Source organism: Idiotropiscis lumnitzeri, chromosome 10, assembly GCF_059441095.1.
Source record: "Idiotropiscis lumnitzeri isolate Australia: NSW breed Sydney's pygmy pipehorse chromosome 10, RoL_Ilum_1.0, whole genome shotgun sequence".
Lineage (NCBI taxonomy): Eukaryota > Metazoa > Chordata > Actinopteri > Syngnathiformes > Syngnathidae > Idiotropiscis > Idiotropiscis lumnitzeri.
In genome coordinates this window covers 15,474,491-15,501,026 of record NC_142400.1, presented here as the reverse complement: position 1 = coordinate 15,501,026, position 26,536 = coordinate 15,474,491, and the positions used below count along the sequence as shown (strand labels likewise).

Here is a 26,536-nt window from a genome sequence, read left to right as displayed (position 1 = left end):
AATTTGATTTAAGGTACCAAATGAACAACAACACAAAAATGCAGTGACAAAACATCATCTCAAGAGTAAAAACAAATACACGCTAACAAAGAATAGTGGGTAGCGCCACGGGAGAGAGTAGACGAGAAACGAGGGATCCAAAAGGCTATTTACAAAAACTAAACAGAGAGTGTCCAAGAGCACTTATAAGAAACAAACACATTAAGTTCTCTTAGTACGCCGACTACTAGTCGGCGACTAGTATTAAAACAGAAACACAAAATCACAGTAGAACTTAATTAAACCAACCTTAAGGTCTATTGGAGCACAGACAAATTGACAACTCGACAAACTGCAGGACAGCATACAAAGCAATACAGCTTCTCATGTGTGTGGCTGAACCTAAATACTACAGACTGCTGATTAGAACCAGGTGGATTGGACTGATTGGAATTGCTTCCCCACCACTCCATCAGCATGGACTGTTGGTGGAGAGAACACATTAGCAACAGATAAACAACACTGGACATGACAGATACTATGTCAATAAGACTTTTTTAAATATATATATATATATATATATATACATATATATATATATATATATATATATATATATATATATATATACACACACACATACACATATGTTTTAACAATTGTATGATATTGTAATTTGTTTATTTTTAATATACTACCAGTAAATATTTCATGTACAGTTGCATTTTCTATGCTAAATAAACAACACACTCTCATGAGTGGGTCACTGATGGTGCAGTGGTACATTCGCCTGACTTGTGTGGGTTCGGTTCCCGCTCCGCGACGGTGTCTATTTTTGCCCTGTGACTGGCTGGCGACCATTTCAGGGTGCGGTACGCCTTTCTCCCGCAGTCAGCTGGGATAGGCTCCAGCACCCTACCGTGACCCTGTACAGGATTAGTGGTGTTGATAATGACATGACACACTCTCATGAATGAAGACTATTTATTTACTCGCACAAGAGTGCAGGTAAGTAATTATTTGTCCTAATAGTCATTCCATTAAGATAAATATAACTAACAAGAAATTCTCATACTTTCTTCATGATGTATCCGTCCTGAATCCCGTTTGTTTTTTGATTCTACTATCAAAGACAGTCTCTGTGTGCAGTGCTAAATGGTTAATCTGCTTCCACAAACTGGCAGCAATTCTGGATATCTACAGAAGTGAGTTTGAATCCCAACTGTATGACTATGCCAAGCCGCCCATGCACTGACCACCACGGCTTCGAAGGCATAGGGGGGGTGAGGTTTATACAGGCTCGTCGCAGGCATCAGTTACACGTGAATATTTTTGCTAAATGTGTCGAAAAATGTTGAAAAACATCTGCTCAGGTCTTAGCTGTTTGTGAAATATGCTCGCACGCTATGTTCACTCACATCCTCCCCTGTCCATAAAATATAGCGACATGCCATTTACTACTTGGAAAAATACACTTTTCCCCCTGGCCAAACAAATACAATAAACACGTAATCTCAGCAAAAAAAATAAAAGTAGAATTTACATCAGCCCTGTTGAGATAATTTAAACACAAGAACAAATGTGATAGGGGATCTTCTGAATAAAGTACTTAATGTGTCTTTATTTTTTGTGTGTCCAGTTGATAGGAGGTGAAATGAGTGCAACTAAAATCTTGAAATTCGAAAATCCTGAAAAATATGCCAAATGAAGACTAAATTGTCCATACGTACCAATGTCAGTGTAAGTGGTTGTAGCAGGCAGAGAGCCACCTCACCTACCACCTTAATGATGAAAAGCAGAATAGAAAATAGATGTATGCATACCAAATTGCTGTTGTGGTTTTTCTCCCTTGTTGGTGACCAACTTTCATATCTAGACTATAGCAGATAAAATACATTTTTGGTATTATTTTTTTCCATCCATCCATTATCTGTACTGCTTCTCCTCACTGGGGTCGCGCATAAAAAAACTTTAGCGTAGCTAAATGTCCAATATAGAACCTGTCGGGGTTCGTGTGCGCATGCATGTGCTTGTCTGACAAGCGATCGGCATGGTATTTTGGATTTTGGGAAAGTGATCATATGAGCTCACGTTTGTCAATAAATCCGAAATATTGTATTGCATTTTCTGCCTCGCCTCCCAGCACATTTGCAAAAAGGAAACAAAAAGTAGACTCAAGTTTATAAAGGGTAAAAGGGGTTGTTCATTTTGCAGCGCAGGCGGTCTTACGTGATTTTGGTGCATTTGATCAAGGCACGGGCGTTCAGCGGATGTGCATGGTTGTCACAAATTAAAATTCAGAAATATGACATCGGCGGGCTTCAATCTCTCTGAATCATTGCAGAAATCCCTTGAACAGATTATAATCATCATCATCTTACAAAAATCTCTATATACACATTACTCATGTACTGATAACCACTAACCAGTCAGTCACACAACACAGATTTCCGCAAGCAAGCAATGCGTATTCAATGTAAATGAAGACATGGACCTAAGGAGCTGTACCATCGAGCAATCTCAAAAGTCAATAAAATTTACTCGAGGCTGGATTTAGTTCTGTTCTTTGGTCGGTTTAACTATATAGTAACTATACTGTTTTGTATACTTCAAAGCATGCTTTAAGAGAGCAAAACATGAAGCTAAAAACCTTGTGATAGAGTGTTCATGATGATTTCAGTCATGTGCATGCAAATATAGACGCCACATCATGGGAGTATTGCGTCCATTTTAAGTCTCAACTCAGCTGGATACAAAGGATTTTCCACTGTGGTACAATGTTCTTTGAGTACAAAGCTTCCTTTTAATTCCAACTGCTCACAAGACACAAGTGAGCAGTTGCATACGGAAAGAGTGTTTTGGACAATATTTTAACACTCATACAACTGTAAAAATAATTTATCACTGATTTAAAAAACTCACACACAAATGAAAAAGGCAAGATGTGAAGGTGAAATACATCACAGGAGCACCAAAGACATCTAATTGTTTTATTGTTTATCACAAACGGTATGAATAGCAGGTGCAACATTCCAACATGATTTAATTTCTTTTGTCAGTCAAGGTAAGGTGATCAGCTTTCTAATTCTGAAAGGGAATAATGCCATCAAACCCATACAGAACAATTCATGAAACAATGTCAAATCAATCATGTTGACTTTTTGCTTCAAGTCACTTGTCAGATGGGAGAGGCGTCAGCCTCTAATGAGCAAAAGTGCGTCGAAAATGGATGTTTGGAAAAGCAAACAAAGTGCTTATATGCTGAAAGGACTGCACAACCCATATTGTACAATATATGTACAATGTATGTATATATGTATAATATACTATATATATATATATATATATATATATATATATATATATATATATATATATATATATATATATATATATATATATATATATATATATATATATACACCAATATGACCAAACATTTTAAATACTTTGTCACTGGTTTGTAAAAGATGCATCTTAGGAGCATTATACTAACACAATGATCCTGTGATCCATGCAAAAACTTCTTTTGCAGGGTTTCTGATATTTATATCACTGTAAAAGCTTGTGTAATGTGAAACCAGTTTGTCAAAGTTAAGCATCAAGCACAAGCAAGAGCCAACCAGGGTTATCATAGTTTTAAAATTGTCATTTTAGTTTAGTTTTCATTTTATTTTTACTTTTTATTTCTAATTCTGTTAGTTTTAATTAGTTTTCAGAATAGATTTAGTTTTTTTTATTTATTAGTTTTAGTTTTGGTGAAAATGCAAATTTTTGTTTTAGTTTTTTTATTGTGGTGTATTTGTCAGGTGTGATTATTTTTAAGGTAAGAAGTATCGCTCAATTAAAAAAAAACATAACATGAGATAATGTTATTAATTTACTAACAATAATGATGAATAACTATTAACAAATAAAATGTGTGAAATTAAAGTTATATGCAACATGTCCAAGAAAAGTGCAGTGCATTAATGTCGTTTCTAAAGTCAAAATGCAGATGAAACACAACATACTGTAAATGTTACTCAACTTGGTGGTCGCCCTGTCGTCTGCATTAAAGACTCATCATTACTCTTACCTCAAAGGTTTTATTTTCGTAGAATAACACCAACAATACACGCCAAATTGTGTTGCCCAAATACACTAGAATGGCACAATCAGGCCTCATTGATTCAGGCAACAGTGTATACTTTGCATATTTATTTTATAATTCATTCTTTTTCTAAAGGCCTATGTATTTTGCTTTCCTTGCTTGTTGTCAAAAGACATTAAATGACATATGTGAGTAATTTCGACAAGGTGACAGAAGTGCACTTGCAGGACAAAGGAAACCATGGCAAAAGTAAAACAGCCTTTTTTTGTTTTGTGGGATTCGTGACCTCCATAAAATTCAACAAAAATAATACCACAATCTACAGTTGGTGAGCAGCCGAATACACGCCATCGGGGACTGAATGATAAATCATCTAAATTGTTTGCTTTCACTGAGAATGTTGACAGAAATAACTATTTTCACCAGCGTTTGCAACCGGTAGAGAAAGCATAGACTTGAATGTTTCAAACTGCTGCTGATGTACAAGAGATGGTCAAGCACATGTCATGGCATGAACAACTGAAACGCAAAACTGTGCAACCATGGAGTCGTGCACAACCAACAGCCTTTGAGCAGACTTAAGACCTACAAATAATTGCACCAGCGCTAGCTTACTGCGATGTGAACTGATGCAGGTCATGATGGGTTGGCAGGCATGCTACTTTGACACCGTGGGACGCAAACTTTGTACAATTACAATACAGAACCTACGTTCATCCATTTCTGCAGGGCAATTCATACATTTACTGGTAACTAATCTTACCACTGATATACTGCAAATATGTAGTTGGAACAAAGAATGCACACTTTTCAGCGACTGAAAAAAAAAAAAAAAACGCAAGTACAAGCCAAAGTTCTAAGGACTGACTTGGAGTGAGTTACAAGAAGTCATGCCATATCATCAAAACTAATTTGCACACTGCATTTTCTTGCTTTTAGGTCATTTCGTTTCTAGTGCAGGCTTCTCTCGGGATCGTTTAATGGGTGAGCTGTACCAGGTTTTATCCAATCCCTACACACACTCAAGACAATTTGAATCAAACTAATCATTCCTTTTTTAGTCGTTTGTTGGTCCGCCCGCAATAATCACAGCATTTGATTTCTTTTCTCAGTTGCTTGCCTCTTCCAATTTTATCTATATTTTATGTAATTTAGACTTAATTTTGCACGTCAGATTTTAGAGTAAGTCAGTTTAAAATACCATGAAGCAGAATTTGCAATGTTAAAAATAAATAAATAAATAAAAATAAATGAACCACGGAACACCGAAAAGTCAAATAATGTCAACTTCATACTGCATTTTCTGAAGAAAAAATGCCTCAAGCGCAAAGAAAACCTTGACCTTAGCAGATATCGTGAGGAATAATTCCACTTGTTTTTCTTTTTCTATGGCTTTCTTGTGTTTTTGTAATGTCACAACACAAGGGTTCCAATGAATCATAAATTGTATCTATTTACAATGTAAGAAAAAGTCTGACTGCTCAGTACGATATGAGCAATGCCGACCCCCAGCTTTCTTCGGGCATGGAATCGATCGCAACTGTCATATTTGTAAAAATAAATGATATACATATATTTAACATTCTTCCAACGACATTAGCCATAAGGAACGTAACATTTTATCATGTGTGGCTTCAAACTTTCATGTCGCCATCCCCTCTTTTGTGCAGCATGCACAGGAAGTTTGCTAACCATGGTTTGATCACATGATCGTCCACATATAGCAGATAAACAATACAAATCAATTTTCTGAAGCAGATGTTAACAAACGACAATTCCCATGACAATAGCACATTTCTGCTCATTCTCCATTATGGGTCTATGTTCAGGTGTTTAAAGGATGAGTAGTTTTACTTTGTTAGTTTTACTTTACAGTGGTTAACGTCTCTAACATTTATACAGGGCCGTATAAATGAGAGATGGGCACTTTATCCTATTTTGCTGGTCCATCCACCGTCCTCTGTCCGCGACCTGGGCACCCTTCCATCATCGTCCCTTCGACCTTATTCATAAAATAATCATCCTGGTCAACATCCACCCTGCATCCTTGTGAAGCGTTTCCTTCCGGGCCAGTATACACAACATTCTGCTCCAAATGCAAATATTTGAATTCTATAAACCTGGTATTCTATACTTCCATCCTTGCTAATTTCATCCGTTTATAGAAACTTCTCATCCTCCGTCCACCGTCCTAAAAATGGAAAAATGGGCATCCGTCCGGGACGGACGGAAGGAATGTAATGAAATTCACATATTTGTTCACATAGGCTGTCCTCAGGTCAGCTGTGATTGATTAAAAAAATAACAAACCAAAAAAATCCCTTCAATTTTTGCTTTGTCTATTTGCAGTATATTGTAAACTAGAGCAATTCAATGACTGACAGTGTTTTTAAAAATAAAAAAATAAATAAAATTAATTTCAGTAGAATGACGGTAAAATATGACTTGAATAAGAAGAAACAAATTGCCCAAATCCCATGCGACAATACGTTTCAGACTGTAATTTTTGTCAGCAATATACTGTAATTGCCAGGCATCCATTGCAATTACAGCCTGTCAACTTAGCCCATCCCCTCCCCCTGTATTGTCTCGTGCCTATTTAGTCCACAATGGCATGAAATTGGACCAGAGTGTAAACAAAGCTTATTCCCTCGTGAGAGCATTGCAATGAGTAAAATCATACCATCTCCAGATCACACACTACACTATATAGTAAACAATAAATAAAATGTCTACGGCTGCGACAGCCCCCCTTGAAGTCGATGGCTCATAAATGATGTCATGAGTTTCCGGACATTACACACACAAAACACACAGGCTCTCTCCCACTAATTAAGCCAACCCTCCTATCTCTCTTCCTCGTGGAAACCTTCCTCACTGCAGAACATCCTCACTCTCATGGTTCGTGAATCCTTTAATCTGATGCTCCACAGAGGAACAACCCAGTCCACTAAACCACTCAAGAGAGGAGTTGAGTCACTGCTGCCGCAACAGGTGAGTTGTTCATCTTGGCTTGGCTGCATACTCAACCTTGCTATTCACAATAATGTCTATCCGTTTGTCAAACATGACCCGAATTGTGTTTAATCTCAATTTGATTTTGTCAATATCTGAACCTAGAGTAAAGAACAATATTGCTTGTATGTTGCTTCTATGAAAATTGGAGGTTCATCACAGAAAAACATGCTTTCACTCAGCATGTAAAGTCAAATGATTATATTTAACCAAAAATGAAATATGTGTTTTTTGGACTGAATATTGCAAAATATTATTTATTTTGTTTCCTGGCCAGTTAGTGATAAAAATACATGCACCATTGATACCCACAAGCCCAAGAATGAAATGACAGTTAGTTTGTTAAAACTAACGTGGTTGCATGTCCCGCAGAAGGGGTGATTCTAGGACGTTTAGGCGGTGACTTAATTTCATACTGGTGCTCATGTTGACAGTATGGATGTTTCTGGAATAAATCAATTAAGCAAACAGTAAATCATGTTGTTAATTGACGGTAATGAAGATGTCCTGTCGAGAATAGACATTTAAAGACACATTTTTGTTTACAATTTTCTCGCTAAGGACAACACACACAGTAAAAAAAATAAAATAAAATAAAAATTTTTAAAAAAGTTATAAAGACCTCCAAAATTTTGTGCTTGCTCTTTGAGGGTGCTGAAGCACGACTAAAAATGGGCTAGACATGTTTATATCCCTAAGTTATTTCATCCCACCCTATCCGCACCTTGACAGGTATTATGATCTTTACGGGTCAACATGTATTTTGGCAAAGTAAAAGTTGTATTTAATTCTGTGAGTTGTCAATAAAAAGGACCGCACGACACTCACATCAACACGCTCATCAGTGGAGTCAGTTGAGAGCAAAAGTGTAATTTTAAATGCCTTGTTTCGCATTCCAGACTAAAGTGTGCAGCCAGACAATAACAGATGCAATGAATTATGTAATTTATTCTGAATTCTTACATAACTCAATGGACCGTCTGGCTTATCAGTTTGATTTAGAAAGTTACGTTGTTGTGTGACTAATTCCATTGAGGTTTTCACAAAGTGTTTCGCCATTTACAACGTCATTTTGTTTAGAATTCTTATTTGCAAAAGTAGTAGTGCTAATTGCAAGGGAGTAAAAACCTTCAATATGCTCGTGCTACATAAATACAAATAATTACACGTTTGCATCTCAGTCCGTGAATATCTTGAATCAATTGTGTTCCTCAAAATATCAGTATCAGCAATGAATGTTCCCTGAAGTGAAAATCGATCGTCATTAAATGAGTCTTTCAGTGCAATGTGCTTGAACCGTCACTATATGATACACATTACACAATTTGAGGGAGTTGCCTTTTCCAATACAGACCCAAGTCGGATTTTTGACCAATAATGTAGATAAAAATGGATCAATATGTGGATGGTTGTTTGCATACTTTGATGGTGTGCAGAAAGACAAGAAAATTGACATCATCATAATTTCTTCCTTGACCGTGGCATTGCAGTTTCATTGCCTGGACTGGTTTTGAAAGGCACATATTGTATAAGCAAACTTTTACGCTCACATTGACAAATGGGGAGGAATTAGTTTTTGATTAATCTAAAATGCATGTTTTGTAATGTGGGAAGAGGCTGGAGAAACCCGCACGCGAGCACTGACAGAACATGCAAACTCCACATTGGATGGCCTGAGCGAGCCATCACCACATTTATGTGTGCTTTTCAAGCAGATTTCGGAAATATTTTTTTTCTCTTGAAAGTCATGAATAATTTTGGATCACAACAAACAAGCTGTCAAAAATTACAACTTATGAGCACTTTCATTACTTGAGTTCATTTTGGTTGTTTTTGTATGAAAAAATATTTTGAAGATGCTTTTTATAGGAATGTGCTACGGTACATAACAATTTGCTGCAGGATCTACTTCACAAGTCATGAGTTGAGAAAGAGTGTTAATTTGCCTGCAGTGAAGATTCAAGTGTCTCATTGCTCTGAAACAGGATTTAGACACAGAGGCTTTCTTTTCCGAGCCACTGCACCCGATGGCCAGCTCTTAAGCTTTTCATCTTTCCCTTCACGTCTAAAAGTTTTGGGAAAATGACAATGAGTTTTTCAGTGATATTGTCTTATATCATCTCAGCATTTTTCAACTAAAATAAAAAAAAAAATTAAAAAATGTGATAAGTGGACATGTGTTCTTTGGTACATATCTTTGGTACAAAAGAGGGCTCTTTTGCAGGGGTGTCATTTTTTTTTTCAAGCCAGGTTCATCGTACTTGTGAAAGAAACATTTAGAGGAAAATTTGTCACTATTTCTGCTTTTTTGCTGACAGAACACCCACAAAAAGCAGTGGATAGGGACACAGCCGTGTTGATGAGATTTTTTTTTTTTTTTTCGGCGAGTCGCTGCGTTGAGGATGCTATTCTGGTTTTGAATTTAATTACAAAAGATTTGTGAAAGACAAACATTTCAGTTTAGGTGGACTTTTAGAAAACTATTTACTGTCGTAAACTTTAAAGAGAAGTTTGTTTTCATTGAACTATAAGACAATGCAGTTGAGCCTGGGAGCTCCCGATACTTTATGTTCAACAAAAAAAAAAAAATTTCAAAGATCTCACAAAGCTTTAACATGTCCGTCGCTAAAGTTGCAGTTAAATGCATTTAAACTAAATCAAGTTTTGGCATATTTAATATTCAAAATTCTGACTCCATTTTATCCCTTCTTACGATGAATGAATATCGGCTTCAAATATTGGTTATCGGCTTCCATGAAGCCTCAACTTCGTTCTTCGGTTTTAACAGACATTTAATGATTTAACATGTCAACAATAACACCCCAACAATGCCATCAGAACTAAGAAAACAGCAATATAAACGCAATTAGCACACAAAATAAGGATGGGTCACAAGAACAATAAAGAAAGTAAATAGCACAATATTCATTCAAAATCATTGGCCTGGACGACAAGTTATGTGTGAAGATTTGTAAACTTTTATTCCTTTTGAGTGAATGTGGCCAAACTCCTGCCTTCTCTTCAGGGTACATCGCCTCTTGTGGCCATTGTGTGCATCTATGCCCATGTCCCTAAACAACAGTTTATACATGTGGAACAAAAAAAAAGTTCCCCCTCTTTACTCCCATTTTAAACCAAAACACCTGAAAATGATACTTTACTTTACATTTTAAACACAAAATAATGTCTTTTTTCAGTTACTGTTGAACCACATTAAAACTATGAAATAAAGGAATAAAGTAAATGAGATTTGCCTTTGACGGCAGCTACAGTATGACTTATTGTGCTATAAAAACGTTAATATTGTAATGGCAGTTGTTATTGGTTTTGCTCCACTGGAGCCGGATGAGGGTCTTTAAATGCAGCCAAAAGCATGCTACTGTTTGAGTTTTGAAGGTTTTTTTTGTGCAACACTAATTCACATTTTCAAATGAGTTTACAAGTTCTGTCAGAAGCACATTGAACATCATGGCATCATGTAGCCTGAAGCTGAGCTGCGTCAAATGTTATTTATTATTTGTGATTGTTATCACTTTAATGTGGGATAACTAGTTTTGAGTAGTCGGAAAAAATAAGAAATACAGGCCACATAAAATGTGGATGGACAGATTCTGCCTCCAGGTCTGGGGTTTGTGCTTGACTGAGTCCAGAGCTGGACACTGACTGGCTATTCAAGGATATTCCAGTTTTGTAGCAAATCCTTAACTGAAGTGGATGATTTTCTTTGAAAAAGAAGAGAACAAAACTTGCATAAATCAATCATATTTTGAATAGAGTTGTCTTATATGTAGTGGCTATAGTTGAGTCACAGTGTAAAAAATGGGGGGTGATATTTACTTGAAAAATCCCAGGAACGTTTTTTCACTCAGAAATTCTGAGTAAATCTTACAAAAGGGTTTTTCAGTATGTTTTATGAGTTCATTACAATTAAAGAGTCACTCCAAGGTTGAAGCCACTTTACGTTTCTATACACATTTCATACACCAAGGAGCTCAACGCTTGAGGATCAAACCCATTACCTCAACATTGGGCGATGGCCACTCTACAGCCCCTGCGACGACCGGTCAGTAAACCATTGGTGTCAGGTGCAAACCTCGGAATCTTACCTTCAAAACGAGGTTATGGGCTCCTTTTGGAGATACCAGCAATAATACTTCCCCCAGGACGTAGAGGAATAACTCAGGTGTAGAACAGCCGTCTTCAAATCTGGAGGTTGCCTCTTCGATCCTCAATCGTATTGAGTAACCTTGTGAGTGAAATAAGCTATGTGAAGAAGTAAAAGCTTACTTCCCTTGAGTGTATTTTCTGGAATTCAATGAACTCGTGAAATTTACTCAAAAACTCTTCTTTGAACATTTGCTTAGAATGTCTGAGTGAAAAATCATAACTGGATATTTTTCAAGTAAACAACATTCCCCGTTTTTTACAGTGCACATAGCTCTGTAAATATGTTAGTTTCAAATCAGTCAGCTTCCATGCCAGTATAAAGCAGAGAAAATGTAAAAAAAACGACTCTTTGTCATTTGCTGTCTCTTTCAGCCTGCAATAAAATGCCATCTAGGCTTGAGGGACACTGATTTGGACTTGAGCTCCTACAGGGATGAACGTGTCTCTGCGCTCCTCCTACAAAGAGGAGATGTTGATGGGTAATTCCACTTTCCCATACCTCTCCAACTCCAGCCTCCCAGACAAGCCTGTAGCATGTGAGCAAGTCCACATTGCTGTGGAGGTATGTCTTTGTGTTGTAATGTTAGTCGTCAATCTGATATGTAGATGTTACATATCAGAGAGGAATACTCACAAAACATAAATCCACTTTGTGAATTTTTTTAAAGACCAGCATTCTCTCTCTTAGGTCTTTCTGACCCTGGGGATCATCTCCCTATTGGAGAACATCCTGGTTATTACAGCCATAGTAAAGAACAAGAACCTTCACTCACCCATGTACTTCTTCGTCTGCAGGTAAGGGTTCAACTCGACCAGCCAAACCGTTATGGCCTCTTGCAATAACATCCAGTATATTGCTATTGTGAATAAATAATGCTTTTTGGGGACCCACACTGTTGTGGACATTCACGTTCATTTCTGAATGCAGCTTGAAAACAGCAGCTCGTGCTTCGACTGCTTACTTTCCTTGTTCTCCATGATGCACTGGACTCTGGTACTCTGTTATTTTGGGGAGGGTACTTTGAATTACCGAATTGCACATTTGAAAAACATTCAGAGTTTCCAAACAGTCCGAGTGAAGCAGTGGACTTAGAGGATATTTCCAAACGCACAAAATGAGGGAATGGGGAGTTTGGGTTTGACAAGCTCTCTGATTTCAGTTTTTGTTAAACTAATTTCTCCCAGAAACATAAAAAGGCAACATTTTTTGACAGGTCCAACTTAAAAGGAATAATATAACGGGATCACCCCGAAATTAAGTTATTGTCACAAATGAAAACCCCACTATGGGTGGTCGTTGTCAGCGGCGCGGCGGCTGTCATCCCCTATATCAAGGGTGGGCAAACTATTTGATAGGTGGGCCACAATGGGTCCTAAAATTTGACAGAGGGGCCAGACCAGGAGCAGATGGATGTCTTTGAAAAACCACAGTTTTTAGAAAATAAAACATGAACAAGGTTTATTCATTTTTTTTTTTTTCAAATTCGGTGGGCTGGATTAAAACATTTAATGGGCCGCATGTGGCCCTCGGGTCGCAGTTTGCCCACGCCTGCCCTATATCAAATCCATGTCTCCGAATGATGTTACCTGGTCTGGCCCCTCGGTCAAATTATAGAACTCATTGTGGCCCACCAATCAAATAGTTTGCCCACCGATCGAGAGGAAGTAATAGTCTATATATAATTAATTGATGACAAATGACGTCTGTCACTGACGGTGTTAGTGGTACACTCGCCCGAGTTGTGTGCAGGCAGCGTGGGTTCAGTTCCCACTCAGTGATGGTGTCTATGTCTGCGCTGTGACTGGCTGGCGACCAGTTCAGGGTGCAGTTCAGGGTGTAGTGCGCCTTGTGGATAATGACACATGACACAAATGCCATCTCAATATATATGAGACGAATTAAATCAGAAGAAAAATAAAACATTTATTTATTTATTTATTCATTGAACATGGTACATGTTTGTGCTACAGGAAAACAAAATGGATTGTTCAGAAAAAAAATACTGTTTGTACCCTCCCAAATATTAAAAAAGGTCATTTCAGAGCTGTATTTTTAATACCTTGTTTCTGCAAATACTTTGCTCATGATTATCATATTGTCACAATCCAATATCGGCCCGTGCCGAATTCCAAAATAATTTCAGCAAATGTGTTTTTTCAGTAGCTGTTCCTTTCAAAAACTCGGTGTCTCCTGATCTACACTGACATTTGAAATCAGTGAGTCAAAGGAAAGTTCAATTGAAGGAAGTCTAGCACATATAAGTGCCTTGAAGCTAGCTAACATGGCATACCGTTGGAAGAACAAAAAAACATAAAAAGACCGCCCAAAAACAAAACCTTGTAATGTAGCAAGATAAGCTTGTAATTTGTGTTCCAACATAAAATGGCTGCATCTTGGAAATTTGTATTCCCAGAAAAATGAGTTTGCCCAAGAGATGGCATGTGATGAAGGCCTGACAAGTGGTGTGATGCAAATTTCAGAGGTTAAAGGTTTTTCATTTTGTCTTGGGAAGGGAGACATGTGTAACTTTCTAAAAAAATAGGGCTTTAATCATTCAATGTAACGAACTCTGTTGCATTTGCAGTTTGGCTGTAGCTGACATGCTAGTGAGTGTGTCCAACGCCTGGGAAACTGTCGTCATTTACATGCTCAACAACAGACAGCTGGTGGTGGAGGAGCATTTCATCCGACACATGGACAACGTTTTTGATTCCATGATCTGCATCTCTGTGGTAGCATCAATGTGCAGTCTAGTGGCCATCGCGGTGGACAGGTAATTACTTCTAGCAAACAGAGCAAAATGTACACGATTGGACTTATTTCCATTATCATGCACATCCTCGTTTTTTGCTTTGAGTTGTAGCCAAAATGATCATTTTAGCATGCTAAACCATGCAGTACTGATGCATTTTCAGCAAGGTGGAATGTCGATGGGATATACAAGAAAAACCGAGATATGAGCTTGGTTACTGAATTAATTAAACTATCAAAGGTAGCACCATCTTTCAAAATTGCTGCATTTATTCAATCAGATTGCCATTTCATTGCAATTAAAATCCCTGCTCATGTCATTCTTGTTTGGTTTGTGGCTTTTATGAAGGGCCATGAAACAAAAAAGAATAAATAAATTAAATGTAATCAAATTTAAAAGGGCGGCACGATGGACGACTGGTTTGCACGATGGCCTCACAGTGCAGAGGTCGTGGGTTCGATTCCGGCTCCGGCCTTCCTATGTGGAGTTTGCGTGTTCCCCCCGTACCTGTATGGGTTTTCTCCGGGTACTCTGGTTTACTCCTACATTCCTAAAACATGCATGGCAGGTTGATTGAACAACCTGAATTGCCCCTAGGTGTGAGTGAGAGCGCGGAGGGTTGTTTTGTCTCTGTGTGCCCTGCGATTGGCTGGCAACCAGTTCAGGGTGTCCCCCGCCTACTGCCCCAAAATAGCTGGGATAGGCTCAGGCATGTGCCCGCGACCTTTGTGAGGAAAAGCGTTACAGACAATGAATGGATAAAATTAGAAATGTCTGACAATATACGGCAAGGTTAATGAATAACAATAATGCTTTGGTTAATATCCCTGTTTCAGAGCTGGGGAGTCAAGTGTGTCTCAAGCAAATTCACACAGCTTTTGTCACCATGACAAATAGCGGAGAAAAAGTATTTCCCACTTTGTAGCGTTGTAGTTCTCAAGATCAGTCTTGGTCTTGAGACCAGTCTCAACACAAATTTTTAAGGGCCTGGGATTCAAAGGCATTTTTACTCTGTCTTGTTTCTGTCTCGGATGGGCAGACTGGATTTTTGACAAGACCCACAGAGACCAGGCCAGTACAACTGTAATCAGTGAGAAACTGGTGTGACGCTGCCTTCCGAACAAATATCATGGCGTGTCATGTCAGGTTTTAAGTTTCATAAGGATTAATAAGTAGCATCGGGTGTGGGTTCGATCCCGGCTCCGGCCATCCTGTGTGGAGTTTGCATGTTCTCCCCGTGCTTTCGTGGGTTTCCTCCGGGTACTCCGGTTTCCTCCCACATTCCAAAAACATGCATGGCAGGCCGATTGAACACTCGAAATTGCCCCTAGGTATGAGTGTGAGTGCGGATGGTTGTTCGTCTCTGTGTGCCCTGCAATTGGCTGGCAACCAGTTCAGGTTGTCCCCTGCCTACTGCCCAAAGATAGCTGGGATAGGCTCCAGCGACCCTAGTGAGGAGAAGCGGTACAGATGATGGATGGATGGAAGTATTAATAAGTATGATCACATAATTTGTAGAAGGACTGAAATGACAAACTTGTTTCACTTGACTTTTGTTCAAATCCAACTTAGCAGAATTGTTTTTTGTTGAAATTATAATGGAAAATAAGATACAGGTCTTTTTTTTTTTATTTCATGAGAGTGTGATTTTTCTTTGATATTTACCGTCTTGGGACAAACATACAGAAAAAAAAAAAACAATTCCAGTCAGTCATAAACAGGTTTTGATTGTGGAAATATGAAAGAAATAGTAAAATACATAAATGTAATGTTTTCATTATTTGCAGGTATATTACCATATTCTATGCCCTGAGATACCACAACATCATGACAGTGAGGCGAGCTGGCTGCATCATCGGTGGAATTTGGACCTTCTGCACAGGCTGCGGGATTATCTTTATCATCTACTCCGATACCACCTCCGTCATCATCTGCCTTGTGGCCATGTTCTTCATCATGCTGGTGATCATGGCATCCCTTTACAGCCACATGTTCATGCTGGCGCGCTCACATGTCAAGCGCATTGCCGCTCTGTCCGGTTACAACACCATCCATCAGCGGACCAGCATGAAGGGCGCCATCACACTGACCATTCTTCTGGGGATCTTCATTGTCTGCTGGGCTCCCTTATTCCTCCATCTCATCCTTATGATATCCTGTCCACGGAGCCTCTACTGCGTGTGCTTCATGTCCCACTTTAACATGTACCTAATCCTCATCATGTGCAATTCGGTCATTGATCCAATGATCTATGCCTTCAGGAGTCAGGAAATGAGGAAAACTTTTAAGGAGATATTTTGCTGTTTTAACCTCAGGAATTGCTCCACCAGCATCTGTGCTTTGACTGGCAAGTGCTGAACAGCAAAGAAATGAGCAGTGAAATGAAATTCCACACTGGAGCTTTATAACAAGCTGTTTTAATATTAAGTTCTGGAAGTTGATTTTTGAAACTACATTTGCATGGCTTCATAGAAAATTCACACTGTTACGTCAGATGAATGAAAATAGCACAGTAAAGACACGTAACCAGTTGAATGAAATGATAATAAATCCAAGTCTGTTTGATTAAACACCTGCATAAAGGTTATATTGTTTACTGATTTTTGGTGGGGTGGAAGGGAAGCAAAAACACTGCAAATACTGTGCATGTAATGACCATTACAGTGTTGTTTTAAAAAATTCCATCTTCTGGATTGAGCCATTGTTTGCAAACACACAAACACAACGAATGAATAGTTGCCACTGTGTTGGAAACCTGAAAGGCACAAAAAGTGCTGATACTAAGGTCATTTCCAGAGAAAATCAGGAATGTTAATTCTATTACTTCTCCTCTGATGAGAATAAATAATGAAAATCATGCGAACAATACATTTGATTGTCACATGAACCGAAGGACATGCTGTTTTACATCTGCGGTCACGTGTATTGTAAGAGAGATGAGTATAAGCGAGGGGTCAACAACCCTTTTGAAGCTGTTTAAAGGGACTCTGTTGTCCATTTTTTACTAACAAACTGTGTGGGCTCTATTTTCCAACATAGGACATGTGTACTTGAGTGTAAAAGCAGGAGCATCTTGATTTTCGTGCAGGATCATTTTTAGCGTGTTTGGGAATTTGGCAGAACGCGCCGCACCGTGCTGGGCGTTATTAGGTTTTCTGTTCACTGCAGCCAAACAATCATTCTTGCATTTTCATTCCGACACCTGAAAACTCATACTGCTGAAAACCACATTTGAATAAAAACTCGAAATACTATGCTAAATTTTTAAAACTAATGCAGTTTTAAAAATTATTATCAGTTATGAAAATGTGTGTGTTTTAGCTAAATCAAAAATAAAAAATGTAATTTTTACACATTCAATGTTCAAATAATGAAAGACACCCTGCTTGAGCTTAACATTATGTTGCTAAAAAAAACACATTGTTATTGCTCGTTACACAGTTCATGCACTCTTTGTGGAATTTTATACAAGAATTAGACAATCTTCATCATGTATTGTTTAAATGAATGATTGCATTTATTTTTGACTGAATAAAATCTAATGTCAAAATGGAGAGTTTTTGTCTTAGTTACGATCTGACATGATGTACTGTGGCCAATTGTGAAATGAATGAATGAATGTGGAACAAATCACCGTGAGGACATTTCCTGTCATGGTCCATGGTGCTGCTGTGTGTTTTTGTTTTGACATTGGCCTGACTGTGCGGATGAGCAGGGCTGAGATCCACCTTAAATGCAGAAGTAGCAGAGGAAAGATAGCAGACGATTGCCTCCTTTCCAACGTTTTCCTCGTTCAGTGATGCGCTCAGTCCCTCTCCAAATTTAGTTAGCCTTATTGGTCGCATCAACAATTGGTTACTTTTTTGTTAGTCGTTTGTTATGTAGTTTGTTTCTCACTTTCTTGTGCACCAAGTGAAAGATCTAATATTGTGGTTAAAGATTGGGCATGTCCACCTCCACTACATTTTTAGATGACAGTCATAGTCAGACATTGTCATGCAACGTTTTTAGAAGGGAAAGTTTTTAAAGGATTATTCTTGGTCTCAATTTTTATGTCATAAAAAAATTTAATAAGTGTGTAGACTTTCATATCCACTGTTGAGAAATTGATAGATGCATGGGTGCTTTATACAACTCATGAAGGAAATTACATTCTCAGAGCAGTAATATTCACATACGACAGAGAGCAGTTGTATGATTACAGAAGCAAACAAAGTAAAAACAAATACAAAGACCAACATTGAATGGTTGTTAAAATATAAAAGTAAATATAATCCAAGCAAGAATAAAAACAGAACATTATGAAGTCGTTTGTTGGGATGTGGCAAGTAATAAGATGTAATTATGATTCAATCATATTTGTACAATTAGTGCCAAGTGGGAAGGACAATTATTGACAGGGATATATATTGAACACAAATATAAACTAAACTAAAACCAAAAAAGGCCTCTTTCTCTCACATTCTACTAACATTGTGAGCATTTCTCATTTGTTGTAATAATTCATCCACCTCATCAAGATCAAGATGCTGATTAGGCATTATGCTTATTGCACAGGAGTGCCTTCGGATGGCCACAATATAAATGGCCACCTAATATTTGCGGTTTTACTGTATTAGTGGGTCCTGGGTACAGTCAGTATCTGGTGCGCCTAGAATAAAAGGTCACGTGAAAATGTGAAGAAATGTTTCATTGGGTAACGGAAATGGTGGCCAGACTAGACACTGACTGGTTTTCACAGCAGCTGACACGGCTAAAACGGTCAACCTTCAATGTATGTGATTATGATTTTTTTTTTTAAATAAGTGTGTTCTTTACAAGTTCACAACTACATGCTATTGCAATCATCTTAACATAAATGATAAATTTGCATGTTTGAAGAAGGGTTTAGAAACAATTCAAAATTATGAGTCAGCCGTCAACTATGTGGCATATACGGTAGGTAGATGACCCTTCATTTAGTGGCTTTAATGATCCATCCATTTTCTATACCACCATCCTGTTCAGGGTCACGGGGAGCTAGAGCCTATTTCTGCTGACTGCGTGAAAAGTAGATGCCATCCTTTTTCCAGGCAAATTGATGTACTTCAAAAAAGAACGTTTTCAGTAAAGAGAAGGTGAAGAGTTTAATGGTTGGTAATACTTTATACCGTGGGTTGAAACAAAAGGTTAAAACTGAATTTTTTGGTTGGAGACAAATGGTCCCTACTGGCAATAAAACTTAGTGTCATCTCCTTAAATTCAGTATGCACGATTGAGTTCAGGAAGCAGAGGAGTTTCTAGACCTAACAAAAAAACTTGACAACTCTGAAAGAAAACAAAAAAAATAAATGTTTATACAAGTGCTGATGGGCGGCACGGTGGCCGACTGGTTAGCACGATGACCTCACAGTGCAGAGGTCGTGGTTTCAAGTCAAGCTCCGGCCTTCCTGTGTGGTGTTTGCATGTTCTCCCCGTTCCGTTCTCCCGTTCCGTTTCCCCGGGTACTCCAGTTTCCTCCCACATTCCAAAAACATGCATGGCAGGTTGATTGGACACTCTAAATTGCCCCTAGGTGTAAGTGTGAGCGTGGATGGTTGTTCGTCTATGTGTGCCCTGCAATTGGCTGGACAGCAATTCAGGGTGTACCCCCCGCGACCCTGGTGAGGAGAAGCGGCGCAGACGATGGATGGATTTATGGACAAGTGCTGATTTGTGTGCCACAAACATTAAAAATTTGCAATGTGTATGGAATAATTACTGAACTGTGATTTGCAGTAACAATTTCAATGCTTAATTTTATTTCATGTAACTTTCAGCCTATCAAATAAAGGAGATATGTGATATGTTTCAGTTCCAAACACAATTTGACATCAAATAGGTTTTGGTTCGTCTTGATATAATGACAGCTTAACGATGCAGTACGGGCAAAATTTACAGTGCCCACCACTGTTATTTTACATGAATTTGTATAATAGCGGCCTCACTGTTTAACTAATGATTTTCAGTAAACCTTTCCGATGCTTGACAGTGTTCGGACAAACTGGCATCTCTACTTTGTCATATAACAGGAATACAATCACAAGTGCTACTATAAAATACGACTATATTTTCTTTTCCCCATTCTCTTTTCTTTTTATTTTGTGAGCCCTGAATTGTAAGTGGATTTATTTTAATGTACACTAGGTGTATTTCCAAAACACCCTTTGGAGAATTTTTCAACTGTCATTGCAGTGTCTGCTTACAGTTGTGTCATGGACATGGACCAAAATCATCCGTCTCTTTGAGGTGGGGCCCACTAGCGAGCAACTGCTAGTAAGAGGCTGCGCAGAAGTTCTCGACAAGACATGTTGTTGTTGCAGTGTTAACGCAGTGCTTTATCATGGACATAGGCCAATGTCAGCCTTCCCTCTGGAACACTTTTAGCTCGGGGCTCAAGGCAATTGCCTGGCATGTTGTCCTTTTTGCTTTGCCTCTGGCGGCAAGCACAATGACATGTGCGCCTTAAGGTTCAGTTTGCGATGTGATCTTCATGTGAAAAGATTGCATGTTTTCAATGTGCTTTCATGTTTTGTCACTTTCCTACCATAGTCCAGAAATATGTTACGTTGTAAATTATTACCAGTCTCTTTAGGCTCTATTTTCCTAGATTGCATATGAGAAAATGCTGGGATATTCTAATTTTCCTGCAGGCGCAAGGCTCGCTGTGCCTCTTATTATATAATTGTCAGGATTAAGTTGCCAGCTGTTATAACCAGCTCATTCTGTATTTCATGATGGTATTGTCACATCGGCTTAGGGAAGTGGCGCAGTCACTCAATGATCGCTGTGTACTTTTCCACAAAGAGATATCTCTATGCAAGATGTGATTGCACCACATTTAAAGGGATTGAGCGGCTCCACTTTAATTGGCGACAAATGAAGTAGGCTGTGTTCACGCCCACAGCGGAACAAACTGGCCTTTTTAGAATACACCGCCTTGTGCACATCTGCGAAATTGCCAACACCCAGTCTAATATGCCTCCACGCAAAATTACACTAGTCACGAAAGCCGTTAGCAATGAGTTAGTTTTCTAAATGCCTGGTTATCAGTGTGTTAAGTCAGGGGAAGCCAATCAATTTTGCAAATGGGCCACATGAGAAACTAGGAAGCTTACTGAGGGCCAAGTATAGGGTGATCAGATTTTTCACAATAAAAAACCGAGACGCTACAATTTAATTCAAAATCAAACATGGAATAAACCCTCACCAGGAACTGTTTATATCAAATGTAATCGCTAGTCAATCTGGTGACCGTTGGTTACTGTCATCCATGCTAAATGCTATGCTCGGTTGAAATTTCCATCCATCCATCCACTTCTCCTCACGAGGGTGCCGGAGCCTATCCCGGTTGTCCTCGAGCAGTAGGCAGGGTACACCCTGGACTGGTTGTCAGCCAATCCCATGGCACACAAAGACAAACAGCCATCCGCTCTCACACTTTGGGCCAATTTAGAGTGTCCAATCAACCTACTATGCATGTTTTTGGAACATGGGAGAAAACCGTAGTACCCGGAGAAACGGGAAGAACATGCAAACTTCACACAGGAAGGTCGGAGCTGGAATCAATCGCACAACCATTGCACTGTGAGGCCATCGTGCTAAGCAGTCGTCCACCGTGCTGCCTGATTGACAATTCAACAGCGCTAAACAAGTCAATGCACTCACCATTATCCAACCTTTTTTTGCTCTGTCCGGGCCACTTTCCAACATTGGGAGCGTGACGCCAGGAACGCTCAGCTCACGTTCGGTCAGAGATTAATTTTTTTTTTTTTAATTCCAATTCTGAAACAGGAAGAAGTACCGCTATGGCGGAATTGTGAATGTACAACTAGAGTAAATAATCTAATCTAAATTCTAACATTAATTTTGAGGACCAACTGCAAACTGCAACAAATAATTGGGAAGTATAATATTATTTAGCGTGATAAGTCATAAAGTGATAACTTCGATTCCACCCATTATGTACAGTACTGCATACTTCAGATTTCCGTAGTGTGTTTTCATGCCAAATCTTCTTGGGCTGCTTTCCTCCAACGCGCATGGAATAGAAATGTTGCAAACTTTCTCTCTTTTTTGGAAATCATGTTACGAGAGGGGTTGGAAAAGTCGCTAATATACCGGAAACGTTGATAAATTGGAAAAACTACAGACACAGGTCGTAGCTCTAGTTTACTAACTTGCTTGTACTAGCGCCCGTGTGTCTATAAATAAACAAATAGCAAAACTTTAAAAATAAAAGCCCTTCATATTGTATGTTTTTCTTTGACTTTGCGTTTTAGAAAACGGATGCACGGGTGAATGCAAAGCATAATAGAGTCGACCAGTACATTGGCAAATATCTTCTTTGCGAATTTAGATTATAAATTAGCCTTCTTGACTAATTTCATTGACAAAGGAATTTTTTTTTGTCCCCATGTCCCCAAGAGAGTGGATTTGATTTAGCACTGAACATTCGTTCATTATGCTCAGGTAATGAAAATAGACTGACAGGCAGCCCATCAATATTTAAATATAGACTATCTCACGAACAAAGGAGCATTTTCCTGAACGTATGCCTAAGCTCTGCGCTCCGGAAGGCATAGATCGCGGGATCAATGAGGGAATGGCTCATAAGCAACAATACGTGAAGCTGGAAGAGTGATCTGTAACACTCGCAATATGGGTCAGTCGGGCACACTGTCATGATGATGAGGTGGAGGAAAAAAGGTGCCCAACAAACAACAAATGCCCCAAACAGGATAGTAAGTGTCAGGGCTCCTCTCATACTGCTCCCCCACCACCTCAGACGACATTTCTCACCTCCACCTGAGCTCACAGAGGCAATCTTCCTGGCATGGTTACGTGCCAGCATGAACATATAAACATAGAGGAAGTAAATGATGGTAAAGGAGATCAAAAAGAGGCAAACAAAGCAGATCATGATGAACTTGAAGTCGAAGAACCTCACCATGAACACAGCTGACACCCCACATGTTGTCCAGATGATGCCCAGACTGGTTCCTGTGCGCCGCATTGTCATGATGTTGTGGTATCTAAGCGCATGGAATATTGAGACGTATCTGCAATAAAAAGCAATGATTATTTCACGACAAATACACGACTGCTGCTGATTACAAAGTTACTCAATTAATACCTAATCTATATTGAATAACAAGAAATTCTGACCAAATCCAAAATGAAGAGTTTGAATTTGCCTGAAATTAATCATATGCAGAATCGGGGCCACAATGAAAAATTCTTAAAAAAAAAAAAAAAACATGAAGCAACCAGCAGATTCAGTATGAAGACAATTTCGAACACATTGTTCGACTCTGGCAGCGGTCCTACAAAAAATGGTTAATGTTTTTGTTGTCTATTTTCACACAGTTAAAAAAAGCAAAGAAAACATCTAAGAAGCATGTTGAGCATGATGACATTTCTCTCATTTTATGGTTGTGAAATTTTGTGTTTGTCTTTCTTAAGGTTTACTCTTGATGTTATCTGGACTTGGACTTGGTCCTGCACCTTGTGGACTCGGACTTGACCTGGACTCAATAAGGGTGGCCTTGACTATAGACTAGAATAAGCAAATGTGGAAATTATTACTGCCATTTATTGGCTAAATTATTGGACTGTATAATAAAAACAATACAATGGATATCCCAAGTCCTATGTATGTAGTGATGAAGAAGTAAGGAATGAGTGAATGATTCTGAACATAAGAAGTAGGAGTTTTTTCAAGTAGTGTAGATCTTTGCATTCACGGTAGCCCTTTTAATGAATGCTTAGATTAAAAAAAAAAAAAAAAAAATCAAAGTAGGCACATCATTGCCATTATTACCCAGTGATTGGCCCTAACTATCCAGTTGAAATACAACCTGTAATTCCAAACATTGTGACTGCATGCACACAAGACCTATCCACATACCGGTCCACGGCTATGGCCAGGAAGCTGAAAATTGAACCCACAAAGGACATACAGAGCAGTGAGTCAATCACGTCATCAAGCTTGGTCTCAGAGGAACCTTCCTTCTCCAATTGTCCCACATCTGCAAACACAAGCAGGACGTTCTCACAGGTTTTAGTGAGGCTGGCGACGGTGTTGAAGCCCGCGAGGCTGCACATGAAGCAGTACATGGGCGAGTGGAGGTTTCGGTTGTATATGACGGCAACCACAACCAAAAGATTCTCCATCAGACTGAGAACCCCAATGGTGAAGAAGACCGGGACAGGAACACTCAACTCTGGGCAGTCTGACTTGTTCATTGAGGTGTTCATGAAATTCGGTGCACTGTATATGCTCCTATGCCCGCTTGGTACCTGTGAACGTGTCTTTCCCCTAATCTTTTTCTTGCAGTCCTCCAGTTTTGATGGGGATTGCGTTCTTTGGCCAGGTGGTTTTCTCCAAGTCAACGTTTCAATGTTTTGAAATGTGTCTTCTCCTCTCACCTACAGAAAGACGAGCAAGTGTTGACAAGACATACAAGTTAGGACAAACCAGACCGGCCCAGATGCATGACAATTCCGGCCTGTAAATATCCCAACTGGTGCTTTATGCCGCGCACGTCCTCACCGCAGTGTATGTGTCCTCCCAGCCTACATCTATGTAGCTCTGCTCACTTCCACAGTTCCTCATCCTCAAATATTCTCAAGCTTTTGACATTTTGAAGTGGTCATAGGTAGGGATGTTCACATGAATTTTGGTACCCATTGATCACCGTTTTTGGACGTTATGAGCAATGAAAGTACAATGATTTCCAACGGAGAGTGGGTAACCCGTCCCTTCAGTGACTCAGAGCGAAACATTGAGAGAGCAGAGGGGGGCGTGGCCATATTACCCATTAGTTTTTCAAGTCATCACTTATTTCCTAATTTCCCCCAAATTAATGGATAAAAAAGAAAATGATGGTTAATTTCAGTTCCCTGATGAAAAAATATACAAATTGAGCTTGTTAGTGAAAAATGGGGCATCACGGCTGGATAATTTCTCGAAATTGGTCGATGCCATTTAGTGTGAAAGATAATAAAGCAAATGTGCCACTGCCACGTAACATGTTAAAAAACAGGCTACAAAAGTGTAGCTGATGCTTTTTTTTTTGTTTTTTGTTTTTTTCAGCAACTGAAACGAGACCAACATTGACAGCAGTCTAAGGCATAGAAAAGGATTTCGGTGTTGTTCCCATTTAGCTGAGCTCTATTATATAATAATAATGCCAGAGTGAGGCAGCATGATGTGAGTGCTCTTGCACTATACTTAATCAATGCCACAGGATGCATGCAAGCACAAAGCAACGGACGCCTCCCCCCGCCACCTTTGCTTTCATTTCATTCAATTACTTTTAAACAGTGAGATATTTAGAATCTCTATATCGTCATAATGACCTTATGTCTCACTTTGCGACACTGAGTATCCTACAACACCAAGATGTGTTTACATTTATACATCCAGTTACTAAGATTCAGACATATCTGTGATAGGCTCCAGCACCCCGCGACACTTGTGAGGATAAACGGCTTAGATAATGGATGGATGGATGGATGTTTTCTTTTATCTGTAATATACCATAATCTACTGTCCAGTAGTTTAAATATTTAATGATGGACCATTCTTTGAAATATAAATACTGACAGATTTGATATCAGGATTCCCTCAGTGATTCCGACTAATTAATCGATGGGAGGTAATAAAGCTAACTTGTGTTTAGCTGAAGTTTCTAAAAGTTGGGCCTTTTGATTAGCTCAGAGATTTGGAAAGATGACATTTTCTTAATACTAGAATAAACACACACCTGGCGAGGCACTCAGGGGCTGAAGATCTTCAACGAAATGTATTCATTAACACGCACAACATTCCAATTCTGAATATCTCTATTTATGATTTGTGCTGTTAAGATCTACCGATACTAATAAACTCAGGGAAACAAAACATTGACGAACTCTTAATAACGCTTATTATAGTATATGCCAATTTCTGACTTCAAATGTACGCTTGATACATTCACAATGTGAAGCTGAAGTCAATTAGACTGGATTAGAATTTGTGTAAAATTACCCTATTCTAAATTATCATATTTGGAAAAAAATAATATCCAGATAAAGTCTTGGAACAACAATATAAAGGGAAAACTTAAATTAGGTGAATAGTGAGTGCTGTAACAACCTACCTTGATTCTCCACAGTTGTCTTTGAAGAACCTATCGGAAAGGACTTGTCACAGATCTGAGCATTTCAGCCAAGGATGAATGCTATATGAGCTGACGTTGTCCACAGTGATTTGAGAGTGTGGTTAGTTTACGTGATGGATGTACGCAACTGTTGTTGCAGCCTTGGGACGCTGCCTCACCAAGGCTGGAACATATGCTCGTTTTTTTTTTCTTCATTTTCTGCGTGTATTTATGGAAAAGGGTCAGCCAGTAAAAAGTATGCTCGGCCTTAGGGGCATTATTCAGTATTAGTTCTCACACTTATACCGAAACGTTGTATTACACACTACAGAATTTCTTTTTCTAAAAAACACAAGTGAAACATA

General features: G+C 38.8%; 2 protein-coding genes across 2 annotated transcripts; one reads left to right on the top strand and one right to left on the bottom strand.

Annotated features, from left to right (window-relative positions):
- Window positions 1-6,952: 6,952 nt before the first annotated feature.
- LOC148329490 (melanocortin receptor 5-like) lies at window positions 6,953-16,596 on the top strand. Its single transcript, XM_088306200.1, has 5 exons — window positions 6,953-7,066; window positions 11,627-11,816; window positions 11,943-12,049; window positions 13,840-14,028; window positions 15,795-16,596. Exons 2-5 carry the CDS (start codon window positions 11,688-11,690, stop codon window positions 16,363-16,365), a joined length of 996 nt encoding a protein of 331 aa, XP_088162326.1. The 5' UTR covers window positions 6,953-7,066; window positions 11,627-11,687; the 3' UTR covers window positions 16,366-16,596.
- A 5,953-nt stretch (window positions 16,597-22,549) lies between these two features.
- mc2r (melanocortin 2 receptor) lies at window positions 22,550-24,285 on the bottom strand. The gene is made up of 2 exons (XM_088307217.1): window positions 23,936-24,285; window positions 22,550-23,087 (listed from the first exon to the last, which is right to left on the bottom strand). The coding sequence occupies exons 1-2, from the start codon at window positions 24,283-24,285 to the stop codon at window positions 22,550-22,552; spliced, it is 888 nt and encodes a 295-aa protein (XP_088163343.1).
- Between the last annotated feature and the right edge of the window lie 2,251 nt (window positions 24,286-26,536).

What these genes read in the sequence shown, in the direction of transcription:
- LOC148329490 (XM_088306200.1), top strand. Translation starts at nt 11,688, where the DNA reads ATGAACGTGTCTCTGCGCTCCTCCTACAAAGAGGAGATGTTGATGGGT. An exon ending in AAGTCCACATTGCTGTGGAG is followed by an intron (nt 11,817 to 11,942) that starts GTATGTCTTTGT and finishes TCTCTCTCTTAG; the next exon opens with GTCTTTCTGACCCTGGGGAT. An exon ending in GTGGCCATCGCGGTGGACAG is followed by an intron (nt 14,029 to 15,794) that starts GTAATTACTTCT and finishes CATTATTTGCAG; the next exon opens with GTATATTACCATATTCTATG.
- mc2r (XM_088307217.1), bottom strand. Translation starts at nt 24,285, where the DNA reads ATGAACACCTCAATGAACAAGTCAGACTGCCCAGAGTTGAGTGTTCCT. An exon ending in CTGGCCATAGCCGTGGACCG is followed by an intron (nt 23,088 to 23,935) that starts GTATGTGGATAG and finishes TTTTTATTGCAG; the next exon opens with ATACGTCTCAATATTCCATG.